At 43.1% G+C, this 26,239-nt stretch overlaps 1 protein-coding gene across 3 annotated transcripts in view; it reads left to right on the top strand.

Moving 5' to 3' along the window:
- Positions 1–18,338, top strand: part of LOC133915693 (inositol hexakisphosphate and diphosphoinositol-pentakisphosphate kinase VIP2-like) — a 35,486-nt gene extending 17,148 nt beyond the window's left edge. For 2 of the 3 annotated variants that reach the window (XM_062358953.1, XM_062358954.1), the window contains exons 22-30: positions 6,205–6,437; positions 6,551–6,595; positions 6,926–6,992; positions 7,679–7,750; positions 10,415–10,659; positions 10,747–10,804; positions 10,896–11,063; positions 17,647–17,721; positions 17,827–18,338. In XM_062358953.1, coding sequence (XP_062214937.1) covers positions 6,205–6,437; positions 6,551–6,595; positions 6,926–6,992; positions 7,679–7,750; positions 10,415–10,659; positions 10,747–10,804; positions 10,896–11,063; positions 17,647–17,721; positions 17,827–18,093 — 1,230 coding nt within the window. In that variant the 3' untranslated portion in view covers positions 18,094–18,338. Of the gene's footprint in view, positions 1–6,204; positions 6,438–6,550; positions 6,596–6,925; positions 6,993–7,678; positions 7,751–10,414; positions 10,660–10,746; positions 10,805–10,895; positions 11,064–16,968; positions 17,132–17,646; positions 17,722–17,826 lie in introns of those variants that run through there. The other variant, XM_062358955.1, reaches the window with a different exon arrangement.
- Positions 18,339–26,239: the final 7,901 nt, after the last annotated feature.

The raw sequence follows: 26,239 nt of genomic DNA, 5'->3' as shown, positions 1-26,239 counted from the left end.
ATGTAAAGATACCTTTCGGTTTAAAAAACGTAGGTGCTACGTATCAAAGGTGTATTCAAAATTATCTACAACCCCAAATTGGGTGCAATATAGAAACATACGTTGATGATGTCGTAGTCAAATTGGAAACCGGAAACGCATTCGTTGACGATCTCATGGAAACGTTCGACAACCTCAGGAAGTATCGCATGATGCTCAACCCCGAAAAGTGCACGTTTGGTGTGCCGTTCGGCAAGCTTCTCGGCTTCCTGGTGTCAAGTCGCGACATTGAGGCCAACTCGCGCAAAATTGAGGCTCTCGACCAGATGCGGTCACTTTGAACACTGAAGGAGGTTCATAAACTGACAGGTTGTATTGCTGCTCTTAGTCGATTCATTTCCAGGTTGGACGAGCGAGGAATATCTTTCTTCAAGTTGTTGAAGAAACAAGACCGATTCGAGTGGACAGAAGAAGCGAAGTGCGCCTTCAAGGACTTAAAAAGTTACTTATCTTCTCTATTAATTTTTACACCGCCTAACGAGAAAGAGGAGCTCTTTTTATATATTGCAGCTACACCACAAGTTGTAAGCACGGTACTGGCGGTCGAACTGGAATGTCCCGAGAAAAAGGCCGAGGTCCAAAAACCTGTTTGTTACGTGAGCGAGGTTGTACACGATGCTAAGTTACGATACCCGCAAGTACAGAAGCTGATATATGGGGTATTGATGTCTTCTCGAAAATTACAGCACTACTTTCAAGAGCACAGGATCACCGTCATAACGACATATCCGCTGAAGGATGTAATACACAATCGGGAAGCTACTGGACGAATCGCGCAATGAGCGGTAGAACTAAATGAGTTAGACATAAGCTACGCACCACACATAAGCATAAAATCCGGAGTGTTAGCAGATTTCATCGTCAAATGGACAAGCGTTGAAGAAACAAGGCCAAATATGGTCGAAGATCACTTGACGCTCTTCTTTGATGGATCGCACATGCTTCAGAGCTCGGGGGTTGGCATTGTACTCAAATATCCAACGGGCGACAAACTTATGTACGTTGTTCAATTAGACTTTAAAGCTCCTAATAATGTTGCAGAATATGAAGGACTGGTAAACGGGCTCCGTATAGCTACATCGCTTGGGATTAAACGACTTCTTGTGAAAGGGGACTCACAGTTAGTGGTAAACCAAGTTCAAAAGAAGTACCAGTGCTTGGACAACAACATGACGGCTTACTTACTTGAGGTACGAAAGCTCGAGTAAAAGTTTGAAGAGATAGAAGTGATGCATATTAGGAGTGATAACTCTGGTGCGGGTGAACTTGCTAGACTCGCTTCTTCTCGAGCACCGGTACCCATAGGGGTCTTCGTTGAAAAACTCTTTAAACCATCTGTCCCGATAGTTCGGCTAACGGATGTTGCCCAACCCGACCAGCAGTCTGGTCAGGTCAGCGAGGCAGAACCCACAGACACGGATGCTGCACTATTCGAACGTAACCTGACTTGGATGACTCTGTACCAAGCCTATCTCGAGGGTCGAGACGTCCCTGATGATGATGCGTTTGCAGAGAAAATTGCTCGTAAATTCAAGCTCTACGTTTTGATAAACGGCAAGCTCTACCGAAAGAGAAGTAACGGAATCTTGATGAAGTGCATCACTCAGGAAGAGGGCAATAAAATATTGCTCGATATCCATGGAGACACGTGTGGTAATCATACGTCTTCTCGCACCTTGGTCGGAAAAATTGTCCGCCAGGGATTCTATTGGCCGATTGCCCTCCAGGATGCTTCCGAGCTGGTCAAAAAGTGCGAGAGTTGCCAATTTTTCGGAAGGCAGACCACTCGACCAACCCAAGCTTTGCAAACAATTCCTCTTTCTTGGCCTTTCTCCGTCTGGGGTTTGGATATCTTAGGACCGTTCCCATGGGCCAAGGTTGTTACAATTTCCTATTCATAGCTATCGACACGTTCACCAAGTGGATAGAGGCCGAATCCGTAGGAAAAATAACTGCAGAAGTGGCCAAGATGTTCACGAGGAGCATAATTACTCGATTCGGCGTTTCGTATCGGATAATTACGGATAACGGTAGCCAGTTTAGAAGTGGAACCTTTATTACGTTCTGCGAAGAATTCGGTATCAAGACTTGTTTCGCCTCGGTAGCTCACCCGTAGAGTAATGATCAAGTTGAGCGTGCTAATGGTATAGTCTTGCAAGGTATTAAAACTCAGGTCTTCAACAGGCTAAAAGCCTACTCGAAACGCTGGGTAAAAGAGCTTCCTTCGGTACTATGGGCTGTTCATACGTCGACTAATAGGGCCACCGGTGAAACTCTGTTCTTTTTGGTTTATAGAGCGGAAGCGGTGCTCCCAACTGAGTTACAGTTCGGATCACCTCGAGTGGAAAGTTACTTGGAAGAAGGGCAGGAGCACTTACGAGCGGATGACATAAATTTACTCGAGGAGTACCGAGATCGAGCATCTATTCGAGCGGCTAAGTATCATCAGGTGTTGCGTAGATATCAAAGCGAGAGAATTCAGCCCAGGCAACTCGCTGCTGGGGACCTCGTCCTGTAAAAGGTACAGAAACAAGCCTAGCGCCACAAGTTATCGTATAAGTGGGAATGACCTTACATAGTAGTCGAAGCCACTCGACCTGGGTCGGTATGGTTATCTACTCCAAATGGCGAGATACTCGAGCACTCGTGGAATATCGATCAACTTCGAAAGTTTTATTCATAGAAAAAGGTAGGTTACAGGTAAGTCGATTATATTCGATTCGGTTGGTTACTTGATTACATAATTTTTTCTTTTTCTCTAATCCGTGTGGCTAGTGCAAAATTGGTAGAAAGGATCCGTCTAGCTCTTGCAAATAATGAAGATCCACAGCCTCCAAAAGTTTTGAAGCGTCTGGACTCTCATTCGCCCTTGGACGAGTCAAGGAGCCTTTTATACTCCTCCTTGGGGCGGCAGCTGATCACTCCAGAAATCGGCTGCCGACCAGCATAAGGGCTAGGAAAAGTGGTCGAGGCGAAGGCCTTGCTGGAGCTGCTGGTCGGTGCCGGTGATGCTGAGTGGTCTTCTGCGTGGTGCGAATGTGATCTGGCGGTTGTCGACGGAGAAGACGATCACGCCTCCTTAGTCGGCAATGACTTGAAGGCTCCACCGCTGAAGACCTCAATAGCGGCTTGGTCGATGATCCGATTGAGATCACCACCATCCTCAATCCTTCCTCGTGTGGAGCGCTGCGCTGTCTGGCTTGAAGCATAGGTCTTGATGTAACGGTGAACGCGCTGAATGAGGGGACGACAATTATCTGCGGTGGACGCTTCTTCCCTCTCCTTAGGCCTGCCACTCGAGTCCTCGTCATCAAGCTCTACAAGTCCTAGAAGGCGATGGGCAAAGGAAACAAAGGAGGCGATGTGAAGGACAGACGGCTTTGAGTCCCCTCTATTTATAGTGGGGGGAACGGGTCGTAATGTGTAAATGTAGTCATCAAGATCCGAAACGATGGCGTCGCCTCGGGCGCGTAGCGCGTTCGGCGGAAGTCGAAGCGTCATGATGACATTATGGCTTGTCTCATCTCTGCAATGAGGGATGGACGATCATTACGACGCGTCAAATCAAGATTGCGGTGAAAACGAGCACAAATGAGAGTGGATTTTTAATGCCCACCTACCTGGCGGTTCGAGCTCACTCGGTATCCACATTGCAGTTAAAACGATAATACTCGGGGGCTTGCACTCAAGTATTCAGTCGAGAATGGTGCGTTGATGCTCATGCTCTACTACTTGTATTGAGTCGGGAGCTACATCATGCATTTTTTGATGCTTACGCTCTACTCTCCACTCGATTATTACATCGAGCGTAGAGTCGGGGGCTACATCATGTTTTTCCAACGCTTTTGCTTCGCTCTTCATATGGTTATAATATCAGTTGAAGAACTGGGAGCTACGTCGTACGATGTTAGTGTTTATGTTCCACTTTACACTCAAATTTAATCATTGAGCGAAAAGACAGGGGCCACACCAAGTATATATTGATGCATATGCTCTACTCTCTGTCTTGATTATCACATCAAACAGAGAGTCGGGGGCTACATCGCATACTTTCGATGCTAGAGCTTTACTCTTCGTTTGACTTCATTATCGAGTACATAGTCGAGAGCTATAAAACTACTTTCCGATCAATAGTACAGGTATGTTCTTTTCTACTCTCCAATCAATAGAGGTATTGTGGCAAATACCTTGGCTAGCAACAAGGGTACCGTTGGCCACTTTCACTTGCATCCTAATCTGAGGAACCGGAACTAATCCAATGCATCACGCTACATCGGCTACCACAAATGTATGGGTAGAACCGGAATCAACTAAAGCGACAAGAGGCTTACTGCAGAGTTTGATATTAAGGCACATGGTGTTGCCCCTCCTAATGCCTATGAGTGCGTCGAGGGAAATTTCAATGCCATCCTATGATTGGTCAGCCATCCCATCATCATCGTCAAGTTCCATAAAATAAATCCCCTTCATTGAGCAATGGCTTAGATGCTCCTTAGAAAATGATTCAAGACAACTGAAGCAAAGTCCTTTCGTGTGGCGATCAACCATCTCATCTGTAGTAAGGCGGTCAACAACATGGGTTGGTCGAGGGAGGGCAAGGATTGGAGTGGATTGACGTCCCTACGGGGTGCCACAGTTAGCAGTAGGAGCTTGTTGTACATGAGCTGCTGGCCAAGAAGAGCTCTTGTGGAGAGAATCATCAGGGTCTTCAGACAGGCACTGTTCGTAAGCACGAGCCAAACTCATGGTTGTTTGCAGATTGGAAGGAAATTGAAGTCCCATATCAGTGCTGAGGGGTTTACCGAGGCTTGAAGTAAACAATTGAATCTGTTGCTCCGGAAGGAGTAGCGTGGTTCGGTTCAAGAGACATGAACTGCTTCTGATAATCTACCACGGAACCGGTTCGACGAAGAGCTAACTCACCCAAAGAGTTGGTGTGGATAGTGGCCCAAAACACATGTTGACAAAATCAGAAAATTTGCACCAAGATATTGTTCATTCATCGCGTTCTAGTTGCATATACCACTGTTGGGTGTCACCCGCTAAGTAGTAAGACACGAGCCAAACTCTCTTCCTCTAGAGTACGTTGACCCCAAAAGAATTTCTCACATCGATTGAGCTAGGGCAATGTATCATCTTCGCCGTTGTAGATTGGGAAAGATAGCATATCATAGCGAGGAACCCCCTGTTTGTCTTCATTATGATCCGTGGGAAAGAAGCCAGAGTTGCCCTTGTAGCTGTCATCACCGGCCTTTGAACCTTCACCCATGCCGGTCTTCCTAGATGATAAGACGCCCTTCAAAGGTGTCTTGACGAAGCTTGATGGCGGCAAGGTCTATCTTGATAGCGGCCATGTCCGTCGAGAGATGGCGCATGATGTCTTTGAGGGTCTTCTAATCGCCTATGGCAAGAGAGGGTGTCGACGGCGTGGAGCAGAAGTGGTGGAGCGGTGGTGGCGGTTTTAGGGCTAGGGCTTAGCGACGGCGTGGTGCAGGGGTTGGTGGAGCGGCGACAGCGTGGAGCAGGGGCTGGTGGAGTGGCGGCGGTGTGGAGCAGCAGGATCGATGTCTTTGGATACCAAATGATGCGGCATATATTGAAACATGGGTAGAATCACCAACGAAACATGGCTCTTCCTGTTCGGCTCGATCAAACTCATTAGAGACAATTAACTTTCTTTATATTGATTGCTTAAACCGAACATGACATCTAAAGCCTTTATATATAGGCTAGGTACATTTATTTATGGAATGACATAACTAAGGAAAGCTTCAAACTAAAGAAGTAAATAACTAAGGAAATCTTCTCTAGCTAAACATATAAGTAATAATTAAGGAAACTATAAATTTAATTCCAAACTTAACTCAAGTTGCTGTTGTAGAGGCCGACTTCTTAGATCTGCGCTGGTAAACAATACCAAAACGCCTAGCCATATCAGCTTGATTTCTGATGAAATTATTTTTTTCGCCCTTGTTCAAATGTCTACAGAGTTCATGATAATATTCAAATATTTTTCTTGGGTATCTATCAAATATTCAATACAAAACAAGTTCTGGGACAATTTCAAGATTTGATACATACTGTTTGATTTCTAAGCTGCACACTGTTCTGCTGTCATGAATAATGATTATACGGTTGTTTTCCCCCTTATTACGCATTAATCAGGCCAAGTTGATGAAAGAAGTAACTGCACGAGTCAAGTTACTTGCTGAAGGTGAATATGAAAAGCTTGCATTGACAAGCTCATTTTCTAAATATGACCAAGCAAAAGCGCTTGGGAAGACAACCATTGACGTGGCTCGTATTGCTGCTGGGTTGCCTTGTGGTAGTGAAAGCTTCCTCTTGATGTTTGCCAGATGGAGAAAACTTGAGAGAGATTTATACAACGAAAGAAAGGAGTAAAGTGTTTCACCTTTTAAAATTATTCTGGCTGTTTAGAAATCTATTTTATTGATTGTTGGTTCTACTTTTTTTCTTCAAATCACTCATAGTGCTTTGTATCACAATGCAGCCGTTTTGACATTACACAGATCCCAGATGTATATGACTCCTGCAAGTAAGTGATCTTCAAACAATTGCCTTATTTAGTAATGAGGGAAACATGAATAGTCTTTTTCACTTATAATGTGCATTCTGTTTGGCACTTACTTGACAAAGCTAATGTATTTTGAGGGGGTGTCTAAATGTGTAATACACCATAAAATTATGAAAAAGTATAAATAAAAAATAAAGAAAGAATGTGGTCAACAAATCTGATTAAAGTAAAAATGTGGTACCATTCATCTTCTTAATGTGTAATAAAGTTATTTTGAATCCTCGAGATCATTTATATCACCATCATAAAACAACTCTGTAAGTAAGCCTAAACTAATGCATTGAATGGCAGATATGACCTTTTGCATAATGCTCATCTCGATCTTGAGGGTTTGGAAGAGCTCTTCAAAGTTGCCCAAGTAAGCAAGCTTACATTTGTGTTCTATTATAAGATGTCTCTTTGGACTATACATGAAAGTTAGTTAAAGACTTCTGTAACTATGCAGCTACGCATAGTCTGTCTCTTGAGTCATTGCAAAGTTATGTTGATTAAGCATGCATTTTAGAAGAGGCATCAGTTAATGCACATGTAATTTAATGGAAGTACCATATAAGGCCTTATTGTTTTGGTACAAATGACAGTGGATAGAGCGCTGAAGTTTTGATGATATCATTTCATACAAACTCATACGTGCCACAAAAAAGAGTGATGTTCCTAAACTTTTGTCAGTGGCACGTCTTAGTCAACTGTAACAATGAACACAAATTCAAGTTAATGGGTCATACAATGCTGACTGGAGTGATGTGGGAGGGAGACCACACTTGTCCATTGCTTCTGTTTTCTATATTTTGCAGGAGATTCAGTGCCACTTTCCTTGTATAATATCATGTATGCGATCTCATGAATAGCTTTGGGTGTTAATCTGTTGTTTATCAGTCAGTTACTCAAGTATGAACGATTTCATAGTTTGAAAAGTTTGTTTTTGTATATCCATGTGTGTATGTTGTAGTGGTCTTTCTGCTAGTTCGTTGACGCAGATGAGTTCTCTTGAATGTTTTTCTAATGTTTTCTATCATTGCTTATCTGACACTGATATTCTTGTAGATCCTTGCTGATGGTGTCATTCCAAATGAGTATGGGATCAACCCGAAGCAAAAACTAAAAATTGGCTCAAAGGTTTGTTGTGGAGCAAGATTTCATTGCTTAGTTGTCATAAGCTATTGTGTGCATATGATACCATCAAATGATTACTCATTTTTGCATCCAGTTAATTGGATTTTCATGGACACTTTTGCATTCTTGATACATATGAATATATTCGTAAACTTTTGAATCTGTTAATTTATGAAACTACACATTAATGTATAACTAGTTTGCTTGATGGTTCCTTTTCAAGTCAGATAATTTTTGACAAATCCCTACAAGTAACTTTTTAGCATTTGTCCCCTGTGAGTTTCTCTCCATTTCTCATATGCCCCCATCACTACTTTTCATTCCATTCCATTGAAAAATTCCTGTTCAGTTTTGGCCCTTATGATGATTTGATTGATATGGTGTTTGCAAAAAAGTTCCAACCCATGAACGTTTTTTTTTTTAAAACACCAAATGGACAAAGCTTTATTGACACTTACTAATCAGAGTGTTTTTTTTTGACCCGACAGTACAAGCACGATCATATTAACTCTGTTTATCATTTGCCATTACAGTCAAGCAATATATTGAGGAATGGGTAACTGGGATAACTAGATCTGCCTGATTATCATGCTCTGATCTTTACTTTGATTATTTTCTTGCTTGCCCTAATACACAGCTATTGAAAACTATATATAACTGGCCAACTAAAGAGTCTCAATTCTAATCCAACTAACTATTAAACCGAATCCAACTCTATCTCCTAGCTGATTCTATCTCTAAACAAATCAAATCCTAAATTACCAAACTTATCTCCTAATTAAAAAGGTAACTTACCTCCTAACTTGATCTCATACTCTACTGCACCTATATCATTTCCCTCCTTGCCATGAAACAGCTCGTCCTTGAGCTGAATTTCTTGCGCCTAAGAATTAGCCATTATCATTGTATTGGTATGCAGCCGTATCTTCTAATTCCAAAAAATAAATTCCCTTCATTAAACATTGAAGTGATATTTAGAAAATAGCTTAGGACAATTGAAGTATAACCCTTTTGCGTGGCGATCAACCATCTCATGTGTAGTTAGACGGCGTATGCGTTGTCCAACGTCGGAGGTGGAAGAAGGAACTGCAGAAATTGGAGAGGATTGATGACCTTGCTGACCTTCATGATGGGCTACTAGACATAACCGCAAGCTAACTGCTTCTGCGTTTGTTGTTGCTTGTAGTGTAGTAGCTGTTGTTGTTGTTGGGCGAGAATATGCATTGTTCATATGCACATGCCAAACTCATGGCTTCCTCAAGATCGGATGGATTCTGAAGCTCAACATCGGTGCTACGAGGTTTCTCAAGTCTCACAGTGAATAAGTTGACTTGTTGCTTGGGCACGAGGGATGGAGTAACTCGATAAAGAATGGCTAAAAACTTATTTTGATTTTCATGAACTGAATCCGTCTTTCTAAGAGTAGTCAACTCACCCAAGAAGGGCCAAAAACTTCTTTTGATATTCATGCTCTGAATCCGTCTTTCTAAGATTAGCCAACTCACCCAAAGGATTGCTATGAATTGGAGGACCGAAGCGCATGTTGTCATAATGCTAAAAAACGGACCACTCTACTGTGTCATGATCCCGTTCAAACTGTATATACCATTGTTGAACATCGCCAGTCATATGATAAGAAACTAGCCATATCTTGTCATTGTCCGGTGTCCGTTGCCCACTAAAGAACTGCTCACAACGGTTCAACCAAGGCAAATGATCTTCCTCTCCATTAAAATTGGGGAAGATAAGCTTATGGAAGCGAGGAGTGCACCGATCATCATTTGAGCTTGCTGATTTGCCCTTGAAAGGACCCGAGGTGGCGGAAGAAGCCAAACCTGAGGTGCTGAAATTCTTCTCCCATTCATCCTGACGAGCCTTGATTGCTTCAACTTTTGTCAAAAGTTTCTCCATCATCTTGCCGAGAAGTTCTATGGTGTAGGTGTCGTCACCCATGATGAGGGTTAAGGCTGTCTGTGTGAGCAACGACGGTGCACAACAGTGGTGGTGGAGCGGCAGTGGTGGACGGTGTGGGGTAGAGCAGCAACAGCTGTAGTGGGAAACAGAACAACGACAGTGTGGTGCAGCAGGTGGGCGACGACGGGGTGGTGCAGCAAGAGTGGCGATGGCATGGTGCAGTAGGTTGATGGCGGCGGCGGCGTGGTGCAGCAGTGTGGCAGCGGCGGGAAGGGCATGTGAGGGCTGGTGGATCGGCAACGGTGTGGAGGCGGCATGGAAGACAAGAGCAGGAACATGATTCGTGATATCAAATATTGAGGAACGGGTAACTGGGATAACTAGATCGCTCTGATTACCGGGCTCTGATCTTTACTTTGATTATTTTCTTGCTTGTCCTAATACACAGCTATTGCCAACTATATATAGTCAGATAACTAAAGAGTCACAATCCTAGTCCAACTAACTATTAAACCAAATTCAACTCTATCTCCTAGCTATCTCTAAACAAATCAAATCCTAAATTACCAAACTTATCTCCTAATTAAAAAGGTAATCTATCACCTAACTTGATCTCATGCTCTACTACGCCTATACCACAATATCATATTAGCTCTGTCTTGTGGGGGCGATTTTGAAATTCTCTCAATATTTCTGTTTCTCTTAAGTTGTCTCACTTTGTCTTGCTCATATATTTATATATATATATTTTAGATAGCACGCCGTTTATTGGGAAAAATCCTAATTGATCTACGCAACACTCGTGAAGAAGCTATAAGTGTTGCCGAACCAAAATTTATTGAAGACGAAGCTATATTCCTACCAACAAAAGAAGCAGAGCACCAACAAAAGATTCAAGGTAGAAATGAGGATGGGAGAAGATCTAGTTCCATGAGTGAGAAGTCATTGGACCAAGAAGATGAAGATGACAGAGAAACTAAATACCGCCTAGATCCTAAGTATGTGCATGTTGTTCTGATTCTTATGAATTTCTTTTCTCGCTGATTTACAAGTAAAGTTTATGTTGCTAATATACTTTATTGCAGGTATGCCAATGTAAGGACGCCTGAGCGTCATGTCCGCACAAGGCTTTACTTCACATCGGTACACCAGATCTTTTTTTTTTGCGCTACACATTTCGTTCTTATCATATTTTTGGAATTATAAGTGATATCATCAGCATTTTCTGGGCCAGGAATCTCATATACACTCTTTAATGAATGTCCTTCGCTACTGCAACTTGGACGAATCTCTACAAGGAGAGGATAGCCTTGTCTGCCAAAGTGCTTTGGACCGTCTACATAGAACTAGGGAGCTTGACTACATGAGTAATGTTGTGCTTAGAATGTTTGAAAACACAGAGGTATGGATCTTTTCGTTATCTTTATTTAGTCTCTCAACAATCTTTAACTTTTCTGTTATAGTTGATCACACATATTTCCATTTCTTGTCTTCATGAGTTAGTTTTTCTGAGAGGTTTTGAGCTTCATGTTTTCTACCTTATCGGTCCTTTTCTTGAGCAACCTATCTTCTGTACTGAAGTGTCCTACTTTCACTAGTCAATCAAACATTTTGTACTAGCTACATTCGAGGGCAGGTATAATGTGCCAAATTAGCTGTTACTATGGAGCCTGTCAGCCTGTCAATAGTCCTAGCCTGTCAATAGTTCAGGATGGATTTCAATTTTGTTGCAGCTCCTTGTCAGTTATACTATTTTAAGAAACCCAGGAGTAATTCATATAGCATGTCTAGCAACTAAGCATTTCTTTGGTCCCCCTCATGGGAAAAAAGAATAAAAACTACCGGCAGTTATACATACATAGAAGCCATCTGTTTTTGCTATATTTGGATCTCTGTATTTAATCAGGATCTGGAGCTGGGCATAAACTTCATCCATTTATCATTTAGAAATGCCATAATCTTGCCGTTATTGGAGATTCGTCCTCCTGAATTGGGTTGTCCTGATAGCATGTGTTAGACATATATATATTGCTCTGTGTAATATCCCCAGAGTATTAAGGGGTTCTTTGCATATTGTAATATGTACATATATATATACTGACTCAGGATCTCCAGAGAATACGAGTTGCTATTCCTAACATGGTATTAGAGCTAGGGTCTTTCCTTGGATGTAGCAACTCGTCTTGATCCAGCTGCCTCCCTCTCCTTCCTATCTGTTATTGTTCATCTTCTCGTAATAGATCGGTTCTGTCCCCCACCCGGTCTCGCCCACCCCCACGCTGCCAGTCTCCCGACGCCGCTCTTCCCCCACCTGAGTGACACCCCGGACAAGCTCTGGCCGGATCTTCAATGTCCCGCACTACGTCGCCTTGTGCCGGGTCATCCCCGTTGGCATGGGCGGACCCACCATGATGCATGGGTATTCAGCTGAATATCCAACTTTTTTGCAAAAAAATTGATTATATAGCAGCTATACTACGTATATATATCTCTAGTTAGGTCAATTTATTTGTTTGCTGCTTCAATCTATCAGACCATCCAGCAAATCGTGAGCCCAAGCTACTATCCATCCTCCACTCAGCCTATTAACTAGAAAGAGCCTACCTTCTCATACCACATCAACAAGCATCAAGAGTTCATGATCTCCATGTTGTGACTGCCCAGTTCGGCAGTCAGCAGTTGAGCGTGAATTTTTTGTGCAAGTTAAGGATAGTGACATCATTTAACACTTTCAAGCCATGAAGGAACACAAAGTTAAATTATAATTTTCTTTTAACTATTTTGTAATTTCTCTTAATTAGTTGAAACTTCTCTACTATAAACAATTTATACTTTAAATTTTACGCTACTATAGATTTCTCGTATTTTGGATTGAATATTTTTTTTAATACTGAATACCCAATCGTCAAATCCTGGGTCCGCCACTGCCCGTTGGTCCTTATCGCCGGCACCCTGCTTTGAGCCGGCGCTCCCGCCTTGCTCAGATCCGCTCGGCCTCGACCTGGCAACCCTCGCGCTTGCTTGAGCTCACCTCCGCCTTCGCTCGCCCAATGCGCGCCTTGCTCCAAGCTTGCGACCCTGCCTCCTGCTCGGATCTACCCAGCCCCGCCGTCCCAACCAGCAGCCACTCGTCAAATGCACCTGTTCGATGTGCTCGATCTGACTCAAACCCGAGTCGCCTTAGCTCAGGTCCAATCGAATCGAGTATGATCTTCTAGTTTCGGTAAAAAAAAAAAAAAATACATCAGCTCGCCACTTCTTTTGTGCTCTTGCCGTCCATCGCCGCTTCTCTTTGCACTCTCGTTATCGCTTGTCGCGCTCTTGCTGTCAATCGCCGCTATCTTTGCGCTCTTGCCGTCAACCGCCGCTATCTTTGCGCTCTTGCCGTCGATCGCCGCTTCTCCTTTGCGCTCTCTCCGTCGTTCGTCACTTCTTCTGGATGTTGTCGAGCACCATTTCAGTTCCTCCATGCTCGGTGATCTTTGATGGTGCCAACTACCGGGACTTCACGCAGCATATGCGCATTCACATACGTGGGCTTCGTCTTTGGGGTGTTCTCTGTGGCGACATTCCTTGTCCGCCTTCCCTTGAGCTTCCGACGGAGCCCATGCAGCCATCTGCCGACAAAGGAGACAAAGCAGCTACTGAAGCCGCCACCGCTGCCTATGATACGATTGCCATCGCCTACCAAGAAGCTTTGGAGCAGTACCGTGACCGATTATTTGACTATGCTCAGTGGATGGATGATGATCTTGAGCAACGCCTATTCTGGTTGCTAGTGTGGAGCCTAGGATTTCTACTGAGATTGTTGGTTTCTCTATTGCCTTTTAGATGTTGACTCACCTTTGTTAGACCTATGAGCCTTCTAGGGATGCTCTTTATTTGTCTGATGTTCGCCAGGAGCAGTCTCTTCAGCTGGGTGATGCCACCGTTGATGTGTTTTATGCTCAGATATTAGTTGTGTGGCGTCAGTTGGACTCTCTTTGTGTGCTGTTTGCCGCTTTTGTCAGTGTTAGTGGATCTGCGTGCTGAATGTGATTTTCGATGCCTCTACGAGTTCCTAACTCGCCTTCATCTGGAGTTTGAGCAGCGCCGGGCTCAGCTGCTTGCACGATATCCCTGTGTCACGCTTGTGGAGGCTCTTATGGAGATGCGCTTGGAGGAGACTCGTCTGCGTGGTTCTGGATTGTTGCCACTTCCTTCAGTGTTGACTGCTCTTCCACCTGCTGCGCCTACATCTTCGTCTACACCGCCGTCTGCTCCTCGTGCGATTCCTCCTTCTGCGGCCTCTTCAGGTGGTGGTGGTCTCTCTCGTTGCGTCTACTGCAGCAAGGAGGGCCATGTTGATGAGAACTGCTACCGGAAGAAGAACCATCTTTGAAGTTCCTCTAGCGCTTCTACCTCGGCTACCACCTCGACTACCTCTTTGACTCACACTCAGCATGAGATTGACACTATTTTTTTGCCTGGTTGCTACCTCTGGCTCTGCACCGATAGGTTATGATACTCCCTCTTCTATCACTGAGAGACAACCTTCTATGTAATCAGGTAGTTCACCTTGGATTCTTGACTCAGGAGCATCTTTTCATATGACTTCTGATCCTTCTAGTCTGTCTTCGCTTCATCCTCTTGATTCTCCTATTCATATCTTTATCGTTGATAGTACTTCTCTTTCTGTTGTTGGTCGGGACACACTTAACACTTCGTCTTTTAGCGTTCCTTTTGTTGCTCATGTTCCCCAACTCACCATACAACTCATGTCAGCTGGTCAACTTATTGACCATGGTTGCGCGTTATTCTAGATTTTACTCTTGCTGTGTTTAGAATCATTGCACGGGTGCTCTGGTTGGTACCGGCCCTCGGCCCTATGATTCTCAGTGTCTATGAGAGCTTGATTGGTTTCGTCTTCCGTCGCTATTGCCGCCGGTTTCTCTGCTTCCTTGACTTCTGGCTCCTTCTAGCAGTGACATCATCGTCTTGGTTATATTTGTGGGTCGCATCTATCTTCATTAGTTCATCGTGGTCTTTTAGGGTCTGTTTCAGGAGATGCGTCTTTATATTGTCAGGATTGTAAGTTTGGTAAACAGATTCAATTTCTTATCCCCATAGTGAGTTCGTGTCTGAACGTCCTTTCGATATTGTTCACTCAAATGTTTGGGGTCCGGTTCCTGTCATTTTGAAAGGGGGTCATAGTTACTATATTATCTTTATAGATGATTTCTCTCGTCACACTTGGATTTATTTCGTATTTTCTCGTAGTGAGGTGTTATCTATATATAAGCGTTTTGCCACTATGATTCACACTCAGTTTGACACTCTCATTTGTGTTTTTCATGCTGATTTTGCTAGCGAATTTCTTTTTGGGTATCTTTGTTCCTTTCTTGCTGAACTGGGTATAATGTCTCAGTTCTCCTGTCCTGGAGCTCATACTCAGAATGACGTTGTTGAGCACAAGCATCATCTTCTTGAGACAACCTGCACGCTTATGATTGCCTTTTCTTTTCCATCTCATTTTTGGGTTGAGGCGATCTCCACTGCCACATACTTAGTCAACATCCAGCCCTCTTCTGCTCTCAAGGACGCGTCTATGTGGACGCCTTCCTGACTACTCTTCTCTTCGTATTTTTGGCTGTGTTTATTACATTCTTCTTACCCCCTGTGAGCGTACCAAACTGATTACTCAATCTGTTGAGTGTTTTTCTTGGTTACAGTGTTAAGCATAAGGGTTATAGGTGTTGAGACCTTATTGCTTGCAGATGTGTATTTCTCGGGATGTTACTTTTGACGAGTCTCGTCCTTTCTATCCTCAGACCTCTCCTTCCACTTCTTCAGCTTCCTTGGTCGAGCCATTGTTTTTTCTCACTTTTCCTGCCACACCCATCACTGTCTCTTCTTCTCTTCACCGGACACCATTGGTGCCTTCTACTATGCCTTCCACGCCTTTTGCTCCCACCTCACATGCTCTTCCTCCTAGTCTTGTTGAACCTTTTCCTTTCCACTACACTGGTTGTTCCCGTGCTGCCTCACCTCTTGCTGCCATACCCTTCTGGTGATTCGGTTCCTCATTCTCCTCGCTATTCTTTTCGTGATTCTCATTTGGTTCGACCTTCTGATCGTTTTGGCTTTGTTGGTACTGTTCCTGCCGAGCCATCTTTTTACCGTGATGTTGTTGTTCATCAGGAATGGCAGCATGCGATGGCAGAGGAGCTTGCTGCTCTTGAGCTCATCGACACGTGGGATCTTGTTCCTTTTCCTCCACATATTCGTCCTATCACGTGCAAGTGGCTCTATAAGGTTAAGACCCGCTCTAATGGTTCTCTTGAGTGCTATAAGGATCGTCTTATCGCCTATGGTTTTCAGTAGGAGCATGGTCGTGATTATGATAAGACTTTTGCTCCGGTGCCCCACATGACCACAGTGTACACTTTTCTTGATGTTGCATCTGTGCGTCAGTGGTCTATTTCCTAGCTTGATGTCAAGAATGTCTTTCTTAATGATGAGTTGCACAAGAAGGTCTACATGCACCCATCGCGTGGGTATTTTGTTCCTGAGGGTATAGTTTGTTGTCTCTGTCATTCTCTCTATGGTCTTAATCAAGCCCCTCGAGCCTGATTTGAGCGCTTTTCTTCTATGATCATTGCCGCTATTTTTTTGCTAGTACTCATGATCCTGCGCTCTTTGTTCACACTTCCTCTAGTGGTCAGACTCTTTTTCTCTTGTATATTGATGACATGATCATTATAGGAAATGATTCTGAGTATATTGCTTTTGTGAAGGCTCGTCTCAATGATTAGTTTCTTATGACTGATCTCGGTCATACTTTCTTGGGATTGAGATTTCTCCTACTTCTGAGGGTTTCTTTCTGTCCCATGAGAAGTATATTCAGGATCTTCATCGTGCTTGTCTTATTGATGAGCACACTGTTGAGACTCCCATTGAGCTTAACCTTCAACTTTGGTTCACTGATGGTGAGCCTCTTGCGGATCCCACTCGCTACCATCATTTAGTTGGGAGTCTTGTTTACTTTGGTGTCACTTGTCGTGACATTTCTTATACAGTGCACATCCTCAGTCAGTTCGTTTCTGCTCCCACTTAGCTCCATTGTAATCATCTCCTATGTGTTTTGCGCTATCTTCTTGGGACTACCTCTTGCTGTCTCTTCTTTCCACGCTCCAGCTTTTTACAGCTTCATATTTATTCTGATGCTACTTGGGCTAGTTATCCTTCTGATCGTCGATCTATTTCTGCTTACTGTGTTTTCCTTGGTGGTTCTCTTATTGCTTGAAAGACTAAAAAGCAGACCGCAGTTTCTTGCTCCAGTGCAGAGGCTGAGTTGCGAGCCATGGCGTTGTTGACATCGGAGCTCAATCGGTTACGGTGGTTATTCGAGGATTTTGGTGTTTCTTCTCCTGCAACTACTCCTCTTTACTCAAATAGTATATGTGCTATCAGTATTGCTCGGGATCCGATAAACCATGAGCTCACCAAGCATATTGGTGTTGATCCTTCTTACACACGGACACGGGTACATGATAAGGTGATTGCTCTTCAGTATATTCCTTTCGAGCTTCAATTGGCTATTTTCTTCACAAATGCACAGAGTACAGCTCAACACAGGTTCTATCCCTCCAAACTTAGTGTGGTTGATCCACCATGAGTTTGAGGAAGGGGGGGAGGGTTAGACATATATGTATATTGCTCTGTGTAATATCCCCAGAGTATAAGGAGTTCTTTACATGTTGTAACATGTATATGTATATATACTAGGCCAGGGTCTTCAGGACATACAAGGTGCTATTCCTAAAAGCATGTACTGGCAGTTCTCTCTATAGCGTATGTTATTTATGTGCTATCTCCTTGACAATCACGGGCAGGTCATTTAGTTCTCATGCTTTCATTTGGAAAGTTGCTAATGCGATATGATCTGTTTACAAATTGCAGTTGTCCAGTCGTGTCAATCTGCTTACCAAATTTCTCATTTACAGGTTCCATTAGAAGATGAGAAAAGGTTCCGGATTGAAATGATGTTCAGTCGTGGTGCCGATCTCAGCCCCCTCGAGGTGATACCCCCGTATTATTCACAGTGCTGGACATAAACTCAGCTGTGCTTGCTTCCTAGTAGCAGAATCATTTGAGTTTATTAACCGAATGCGTGTTTGGTCCAGGACAAAACTAGCGAAAGTTCTTCCTTGCTCCAGGAGCACACCCTGCCGATAATGGGACCCGAGAGACTACAGGAAGTTGGGTCCTACCTGTCGCTGGACAGGTTTGAGAAAATGGTGAGACCATTTGCCATGCCTCCGGAGGACTTTGCCCCTGCTGCTCCTCCACAAGCCTTCTCTGGCTACTTCTCCAAAGGCGCTGGAATGTTTGAAAGGTTGGCTAGCCTCTGGCCTTTCCACAAGGGCGCGAACACGACTAACGGAAAATAGCTGGGATCAGTTCATGTGAATATTCTTAGTTGTCAACACTGTTAAAATACCAGCCCAATTTTGACAATGTGAATCAACCGAATTTTTTGTTGTCTGTCTTTAGTAACTGCCGGTGATGTTGCAAGTACCAGCAGCAGCTGGGTGTGTCTACAAATCCCAGCCTGACAAGTTTTTAAAGAACTGTCTTGTTGGGCCTGTCTCGCATGAATTTTTTCAGGGAACAATTTGATTTATCCATTAGATTCCCATTAATTGCATCTAAAGACTAGATTTACTTATTTAGTTTAGTTCACCTCAAGCTTAGCAATCAGTAGTATTTGGTTGATAGTAGGGAGGTTTTCAAATATCGTAAAGGACAATTCAATTATTTTTTTAAAAAAAATCTGTAAACATGACTATTGAAGAAACTCTTGCATTTGTGTGCTTAGCATTTGAACAGAGAAGAATAAAAGAATGATACGAGATCAGCCCACAGAGAATCTAATTATTGTAAGTAATCTTGTTCTTAACGGTTGTCTGTGGAGGGACTTTGATTTGGCTCCGTTTCATGATCGCACGACACGGGGCTGTCATGTAATCGTGTTACCATGTCAATTGCTTGTTAGTCTTGATGTCTTGATTCATATTTATTTTTTTCGATATAAGAAGTTTTATTGACTCTCAAGGTTTTATCAAGATGATATACTCCTGATTTCTGCATAGTTATGATGCACACAAACTGAAATAGTACACTCCCGGTTTCTGTATAGTTGGGATGAACACATCTAAAAAGACATAAAAAGTATAGGAAAAGTCCTGTGGACAGGCTAAGGTGGTGGGGCTTCAATTCAGAGCCTAAACACTCGTAAGAGTGTGCAAGCTGCTGCCACCAAGTCAATACTCCTACCACTGCAACACAGATTATGTACGAAACCAATGCGTATAAGTATAGATAATCTGCAAAGGAGAAATAACATTTTTTTGTTAAAGATAAGATCATTTTTGCATCGCCATATCAGCCAACAAAAAGTTGTTGCCGCAACCATAACATTGGTTTTCCATTGTTTACTAAGACCACGAAGCCAATTTCAGTACACTATGTGGTGGGTAAAGATTTGAAACGAGTTGGATAATAAACCATGCAGATCTAGCAAAATAGCAATCAACGAAGAGATATTTATTTGTCTCATTTTTATGACAAAAGTAACACTTCTGGATTCCTTGCCATTGTCTTTTGAATAAGTTATCTTTGGTTAATAACACTCCTTTATTTAAGTATCACAAGAAGACTTTGATTTTCAGTGGTACCTTCAGTTTCCACAGCTGCTTGTTCAAATTGTGTGTATCACTGTGAATGAGTGCCCAATAAAGAGAACTGACTGATAATTTTCTAGAGTAGTTCAAATTCTAGCGAAACTCATCAGGTTCTTGAGATAGTGATATTGATAAGGTGTGGAAGCAGCTCGTTCCATACTATCAAATTGGTGCCGATCAGATCTTGCTGAAAAGAAACTTCGGGGGATAGGATTGTAACACTTTCGCAACTATGTCTTGCTTGTTTCGCATTATGTTATACAAACAAGGATATTGCTCTTGTAATGGCGAGTTGCCCAACCAATTATTCTCCTAGAATCTGATTTGCAAGCCGTCTTTGATATTGAAGGTACCAAAGCAAAAAAAGGACTCGCTTCACCTTCATCGATCCAGCCCAGAAGTGGAAATCTCCCAATTTCCAGGTAGCCTGAGAAAGAGGTCTTAAACCTAAATATTTGTTTCATAATATGTCTTGCCAGATTCCATCTTCGATCAAGAAGTTATGGAGCCATTTGCATAGTAGAGAGGTATTTTGATATCAAGGTCTTGTATCCCGAGACCACATTGGTCTTTAGGCTAGCACATCTTTTGATTACTATCGTTTTGCCAGTAAAATCTAGAGCGGATGTAATCTAGTATCTTAAGTACCCCTCGCGGAATGAGAAAAACAAACATCATGTATGTTGGGAGGCTAATGAGAACTGAGTCGAGAAGGACGAGTCTACCACCCGCTGATAGATACTTGCTCATCTAGCTACTCAGTCTTTTCAAATCGTTCCTCTACTTGTTTCCAATCTGAATTACATAGCTTTCGGAAATGAATCGGTATTCCTAGATAACGCAGAGGAAACTCCCCCAAAGTGCAGCCAAACAATGTCGCATATTGATCGGCATTGTCCTGGGCTTCGTCAAAACAGAACATCTCACTCTTGTGGAAATTTATCTTTAAGCCAGAAAGTTGCTCAAAACGCATAACAAGAACTTCAAGTTTTTGGCTTTTTTCATATCATGTTCCATGAAAAATATTGTATCATCGGCATATTGAAGAATAGATAAGCCATCATCAACAAGATGTGGCACTACTCCACCTATTTGCCCATCCATTTTGGCTCTTTTAATTAGAATTCCTAGCATATCAGCAACAATGTTAAAAATGATTGACGAGAGCGGATCTCCTTGTCGTAAACCTTGTTTTGTTTGGAAGTAAGGCCCGATGTTATCATTGACTTTTATTGGTACGCTCCCCCCCCCCCCCCACGAAATGAAGGTCGCCACCCAAGAGCACCACTTAAGCGAGAAGCCCTTCATCTGGAGAGCCTGAAGAAGGAAAGGCCACTTTACTTTGTCATATGCTTTCTCAAAGTTATTTTTAGTAGGACCCTATTTAACTTTTTGCAATGGAGTTCATGTATGGTCACATGAAGGATTACCACCCCTTCCAGAATATTTCTCCCATGCATAAAAGTTGTTTATGTAGGGTGAATTATCCGGTCCGCCACATAATTAGTGCGGTTGGTAGCAACTTTTGTCAAGATCTTAAACCTGATATTAAGTAGACATATATGTCTATACTACTGAATGCGGCAAGCTTCTTTGATTTTTGGAACGAGGGTAATAACCCTAAAGTTGAGGCTATGCAGTTGGAGATTACTAGAATGCAGTTCATGGAATAGAGTCATAAGGTCTTCCTTGATGATATTCGAAAAGGTCTTGTAAAATTATGCCAGAAATCCATTGGGTCTAGGGGCTTTATTATGGGCCATTTGAAAGATTGTGTTCCTCACTTCTTTTTCAATGAATGGGGCAGTAAGGATGTTGTTAGACCCCGATCTCGGGTTTCCCTGTGCCTCTTATATCAGTCGCTGGATCAAGTAGCTGATACGCATAGAATTTAACAGAATAATATCAAATACATATTTTGAATAAAATAATTACCTGAAAAAAGCGAACGATGATCTCGTGGACTAGGATCCACGGCAGACCAGCCAGGCAGAAGAGCTTACAACAAAACAAAGTGGCACAAAGCACAACAACTCAATGCCACATGCAACTTGGGTGCTAATGCGACCTTAGACTTTCTCTCTTCAACTTCATCGGGGTCGAGGTAGATCTCCATCTCAACAATCTAAAAACAGTAAGGCTGAGTACGGAAGGTACTCAACAAGTCCTAATACTACTTCAAGAAGTTGAGTAGGTGCATAAGGGAGGTAGCCAAGGATAAAGTTGTAAGGCTATAGTTTGGGCGTAAAGCCAGTTTTACATGCATGGTGAATTCAGGTGTAACACTCAGTTTAAAGCAGTTGATCAAAAGCCAGATTCCATTAACAAAAGTTGTTGGCCCTAGGGAAAGCTATCTATTCCCTTGTAGTTCCCATCTTTTAGCTAGTTGACATCTAGTCCAGCCAGTTTCAACGGCATATAGCTGGTTTTCTCCAAAACATGGGCACACTACCCACTCACACATCAAGGGGTACGCACACCACAAAACTAACTATTGTGAATCTGTAACTTTGCATATCCATTACCATAGATATGGTTATTCGTATAGATTTACACTCTGCAGAGGTTGTACACTGTACCCACATGATATGCTCAGCCTCCAACCGTTGCAAGCGGAGGAGCGAATCATACCGAGATCTCGTACCCATCCAGCATGTTGCTACGCGATCCACCCATGGGACAAACATGGGTCTAGAGCATTGGATTAATTGTGGCTCAAGTTCGGCCATTGCAATGTCACCAGTCGGCCCTCGTACTGCGCACAGTAACGAGTCTTTTCCTAAGTTTCCGTTGTGCCCTTGCCTCCAAGGTGGGTACCAAGCTCAGCCTAATGGGGGTGTGAGATCAAGTACTGCCTATAACATGACGCATGGTTGCACGGGATAGCTTAGCACAACAACTCAACGATTCGGTCCTTACACAGTCGGGGCAAGCATCTTCATATCAGCAATTCTCCCATGAGGACTTGCTTACCAGGAGGCATCCTTCTCCAATGAATACCTGCAAGAGATAGCATACAACTTTTAGAGGATTACCCTGTTCACCCCCGTCAAAGTGGTTTTCAGGGTTTTCTTAACACCGCATCATTTTCCACCACTCACACCATCAATCACCTCAACACATTTCACTCCTTTTCAAAGCAAGTGATCATAATAATAAATGATTAAGTACTCTCCGAGGAGAAAGCAAGCGTCTCCAAAGAGAGCAGAGTAACCAGCCCTAAGCATACTAGTTGACAAGATTTCATCCAACATCATTATATCATATATTGGGAGTAATCTAGGATTACTATTTGAATATTGCGACTAGTGATTGTAGTATGGCTCAGTAAATGGGTTATAATTAATACCAGCATTTAAAGAGAAACTATTATATAGCATGCATGTATAACTACTAGGTTTTTGTTTGTCATTTTATGATATTAAAAATATAGGATCGGTATGATCAAGGAGTTAGGACTTGCCTTGACGAAGGTCAATTCTCTATTGGTCTTGTCGTTTGAGTCTCCCGAATTACTCATCATTGGGTCCCACCTTTAGTTCCTTTTTCGCATCCTTTCTTAGATTCTTGGCTTTAAACCTATGCAAATTAACAATGAAAAGCGCACAACGACTAAGCAAAGGAACACCAAAATAAAACCAAAGGAACACCAAAGCGAAAGAAGAACGACTTGGAAAATGGCTTCAGCTAACCTAGCGGAAAGACGATCGGCTACTCTTAGCTATGTGAAACTAACATATGGAGTCTAGCAGGGTTATCTAGTGAAGCTAGGTCAAGTTATTAATCTAGTCATTTTATTAACTTAAGAGGAGCCTAATTAAGTCATGATTAACTAGGTGAACTTCTATTATCTTAACTGCCGGAAAGCAACAACTAAGGCTCTTTACGTGTAAGTGAGTGCACATGTACTGGTATGTATAAGAGCTATACTCTCATCTATATGTACGTGAACATGTATACATATATACATAAGTATACCTCTAGGTGGTTAAAACTATATGTGCTTAAGTGTCATGATTAATTATTCTAATCTATAGCACTAATTCAAGGTTATCTAGTAATTATTTCTAATTACCTACTATTTATTTACTACACTACTTGAGCTATATTTTAGTGCTATTGTAAAAGCATTTATGTAATTAATTATCTGGGTTAAACTACTCTTACTAAAAGGGTATCTAATTAATTAATTACTAACATTAAATTAGTCTATTATATTCTAATGACTGATATTTATTTATCTAGCAACTACACTGGTTAACTTATTATATTAATTATACTAAGATTAAATATATAGTCTTTAACCTAAATTAATAATCTTCTTTAAATTTAATTAAAAGATTAATTTTACGCAAGCTAGGTTATTAAATGTAATTAACTATGACCATGACCTAAAACATAATTATTGAATTATCTAAACTCAAATTTATTTATTAAAAGATAAAAATATATTTCTAAGTTAAACGTACTAAATAAATACCGAACGGGGAATTGAAAGAGCTCCTAAAAACACAAGATTTGACACGAAGATAGATTATGATTTTAGAGGAATATCGATGAAAGAATCGTCGAAAATGGAGTTAGGACGGAGGAGGTACAGCTTGTGGAAGATTTGCCGAAAAAGAAAAATCCTGAAAAAAAAAAAAAGAGGTACTGTTTTGTGGACTTGGTCCGCGGGGCTTGTGGACCAGAGGGGGTTTGTGACTGTGGCGCATGGTTGACCGGAGCCATGGACTGGTGGGTAATTATGCGATGGACACAGTGCACGACCAGTGGACTGAGGGGGTGGCTTGGGTGTGTGGTCCACTGTGGACCAAGGCCGGTGGACAGCAGGCCGGTCTGGCCAGTGGGCCCACATGGTGGTCGGAGAGGAGGAGTAGATAAGGGAGGAGGCTGGTGGTTTCACGGCTGGATCACGAAGACATAGGGTCTGTTTGGCAGAGCTCTCAGAGCAGCTTCCTGGCTAGGATTATGGGAGCTTTGCTAAACAGTAGCTTTCAATTTTTAGCTCTTTGAGTGGAATCCGTATGAATGATTCTCTGAAATGAACTAGAAGTTGAGAGCTAAAAAAATAATTTCTGTTGATTCACTTCCCACACATAATCATTTCCTTCATATATTTTATTTTAAAGAATTACTAGAGAATCATTTTCAGCCACAGAAACACTTCCTCCAGTGAATCACTCCCCCATGGAGAGAGAAGGAAGGATCGAGCAGGGAGAGGGGCGCCTGCCGGAGAGAGGAAGCGGCGAGGGCCGATGCAGCTCACCGGCGGTGGGTTGGGGCCGAACGGGCTTAGCCCGATTGCGCAGGAGGGTAGTACTGGTGGTGGCTGGATCAGGCGTCCGGGGTTTGGATGCGGCGGAGCACGACGGGGCTCGCCGATGGCGGTTCATCGGCGATGGCCGGAGGCAAGGCAACGATGGGGAGGGCCAGATCCCGCGGCTAGGTCCGAATCGCGGTAGGGTGTGACGATGCTCGAGCGCCGTCGAGCATCGATGAAGGAAGAGCATGGCGGGGAGGAAGACCAGTGCAGCTCAGTGGGATTGCCAGCGATGGCTCGTCGGCGGCCGGGGCTGAGTTGGGAGAAGAGCTCCGGGAGTGGGGCTCTTCGGCCGAGGGCTGGCAGTGCAGGCCAATTACATAGGGGAGTAGCGGCGGCAAAAATCAGATACGGGCGGTTTGGGCCCGAGGTCACAACGGAGTCCAGCAAGGGCTCACAAGTGGTGGCTCACCGGCAGCAAAAAGGGGGAGGTTAAGGAAAGGCAGAGGGAGCTTGGTCGGGATGGCTTGCAAGCGGAGTTGCAGGTCGGACCGGCTGGGTTGTGCGGCAGGGCTACCGGCGACTGCACACGGTTGAACGGCGACGGTGTTGAGGATTGGGGCATGGCGGTGACGGTTGTCTTATGATGTGTCTGTGTGGGATCAATTTTCTGCCGGTGGAAGTGAGAGGAGCAGGGAGAAAGGGAGCAGAGCAGGGGAGGTGAGCGCGGTCGTGGTAGGCGGTCGGGCTCGGTTGGAGATGATTGGATGGGGAGAGATGAAGAAGAAGGGGTGTGGCTGAACACAAAGGAAGGAGAGAGGACGGCGTGGCGGAGTCCGTGGGCAGCCGAACGTCGTCAGGCTCCTTTTCTCTGCTCGACGGCGTGCTGCTCAGTGGTGAGCTCGGCTTGCAGTGGGGAGAGAAAAAGAGGAGCTGTTGGCGCTAGTCTCATCGAGCCGCTGCTCTGTTCTGGAGAGGGAAAAGGGGAGAGCATGGCATGGCGGAGAAGATGGAGCTGGAGGCGGTTTGCTTTTGCTGCTCACATGAGAGGGAGTTGAATTCAACGGTGAATGAATGCTGGAGAGAGGAGGAAAAGGAGGGAGACAAGGTGTGAACGGGAGAGCAGCATGATGGCGGTGGAAAAGATCTGAAGAGAGGGAAAAGGGAATTTGAATGATAAATTCAAATTGATGTATTTGAATTTGAAACTGGTTTCATGATAATTCAATTTAAATAACTTGAATTTGAATTGGGTTAGGGGTAATTCAAATTGAATTTGACATGATTTTGGAGTGAGGAAAAAATTTGAGAAAATTGAACTTGAGCTATGATTGAATCGAGCTGAAATGAAATGACTAAGGGATTATTTTGGAATGCAACTGATTATATCTCGAACTATTCGAATTTGCATTCAAATATGAATTCTATAGAAATTTCAATGAATCTGGATTTGGCTAGACCCGACGCTAAAGGAAGAGTCGGAAGATTTATCTAGAGTTCGATTCGAACGGTGATTTGAGGAACCGTCCAAATAATATTCTAATTAATCACCAGAAGGATTATTATCCATAATCACAACCTCGATGATTA

Source organism: Phragmites australis, chromosome 4 (genome assembly GCF_958298935.1).
Source record: "Phragmites australis chromosome 4, lpPhrAust1.1, whole genome shotgun sequence".
NCBI classification, from domain to species: Eukaryota; Viridiplantae; Streptophyta; class Magnoliopsida; order Poales; family Poaceae; genus Phragmites; species Phragmites australis.
Note: the sequence above shows the minus strand (reverse complement) of the source record. Positions and strands in the feature narration are given on the sequence as shown.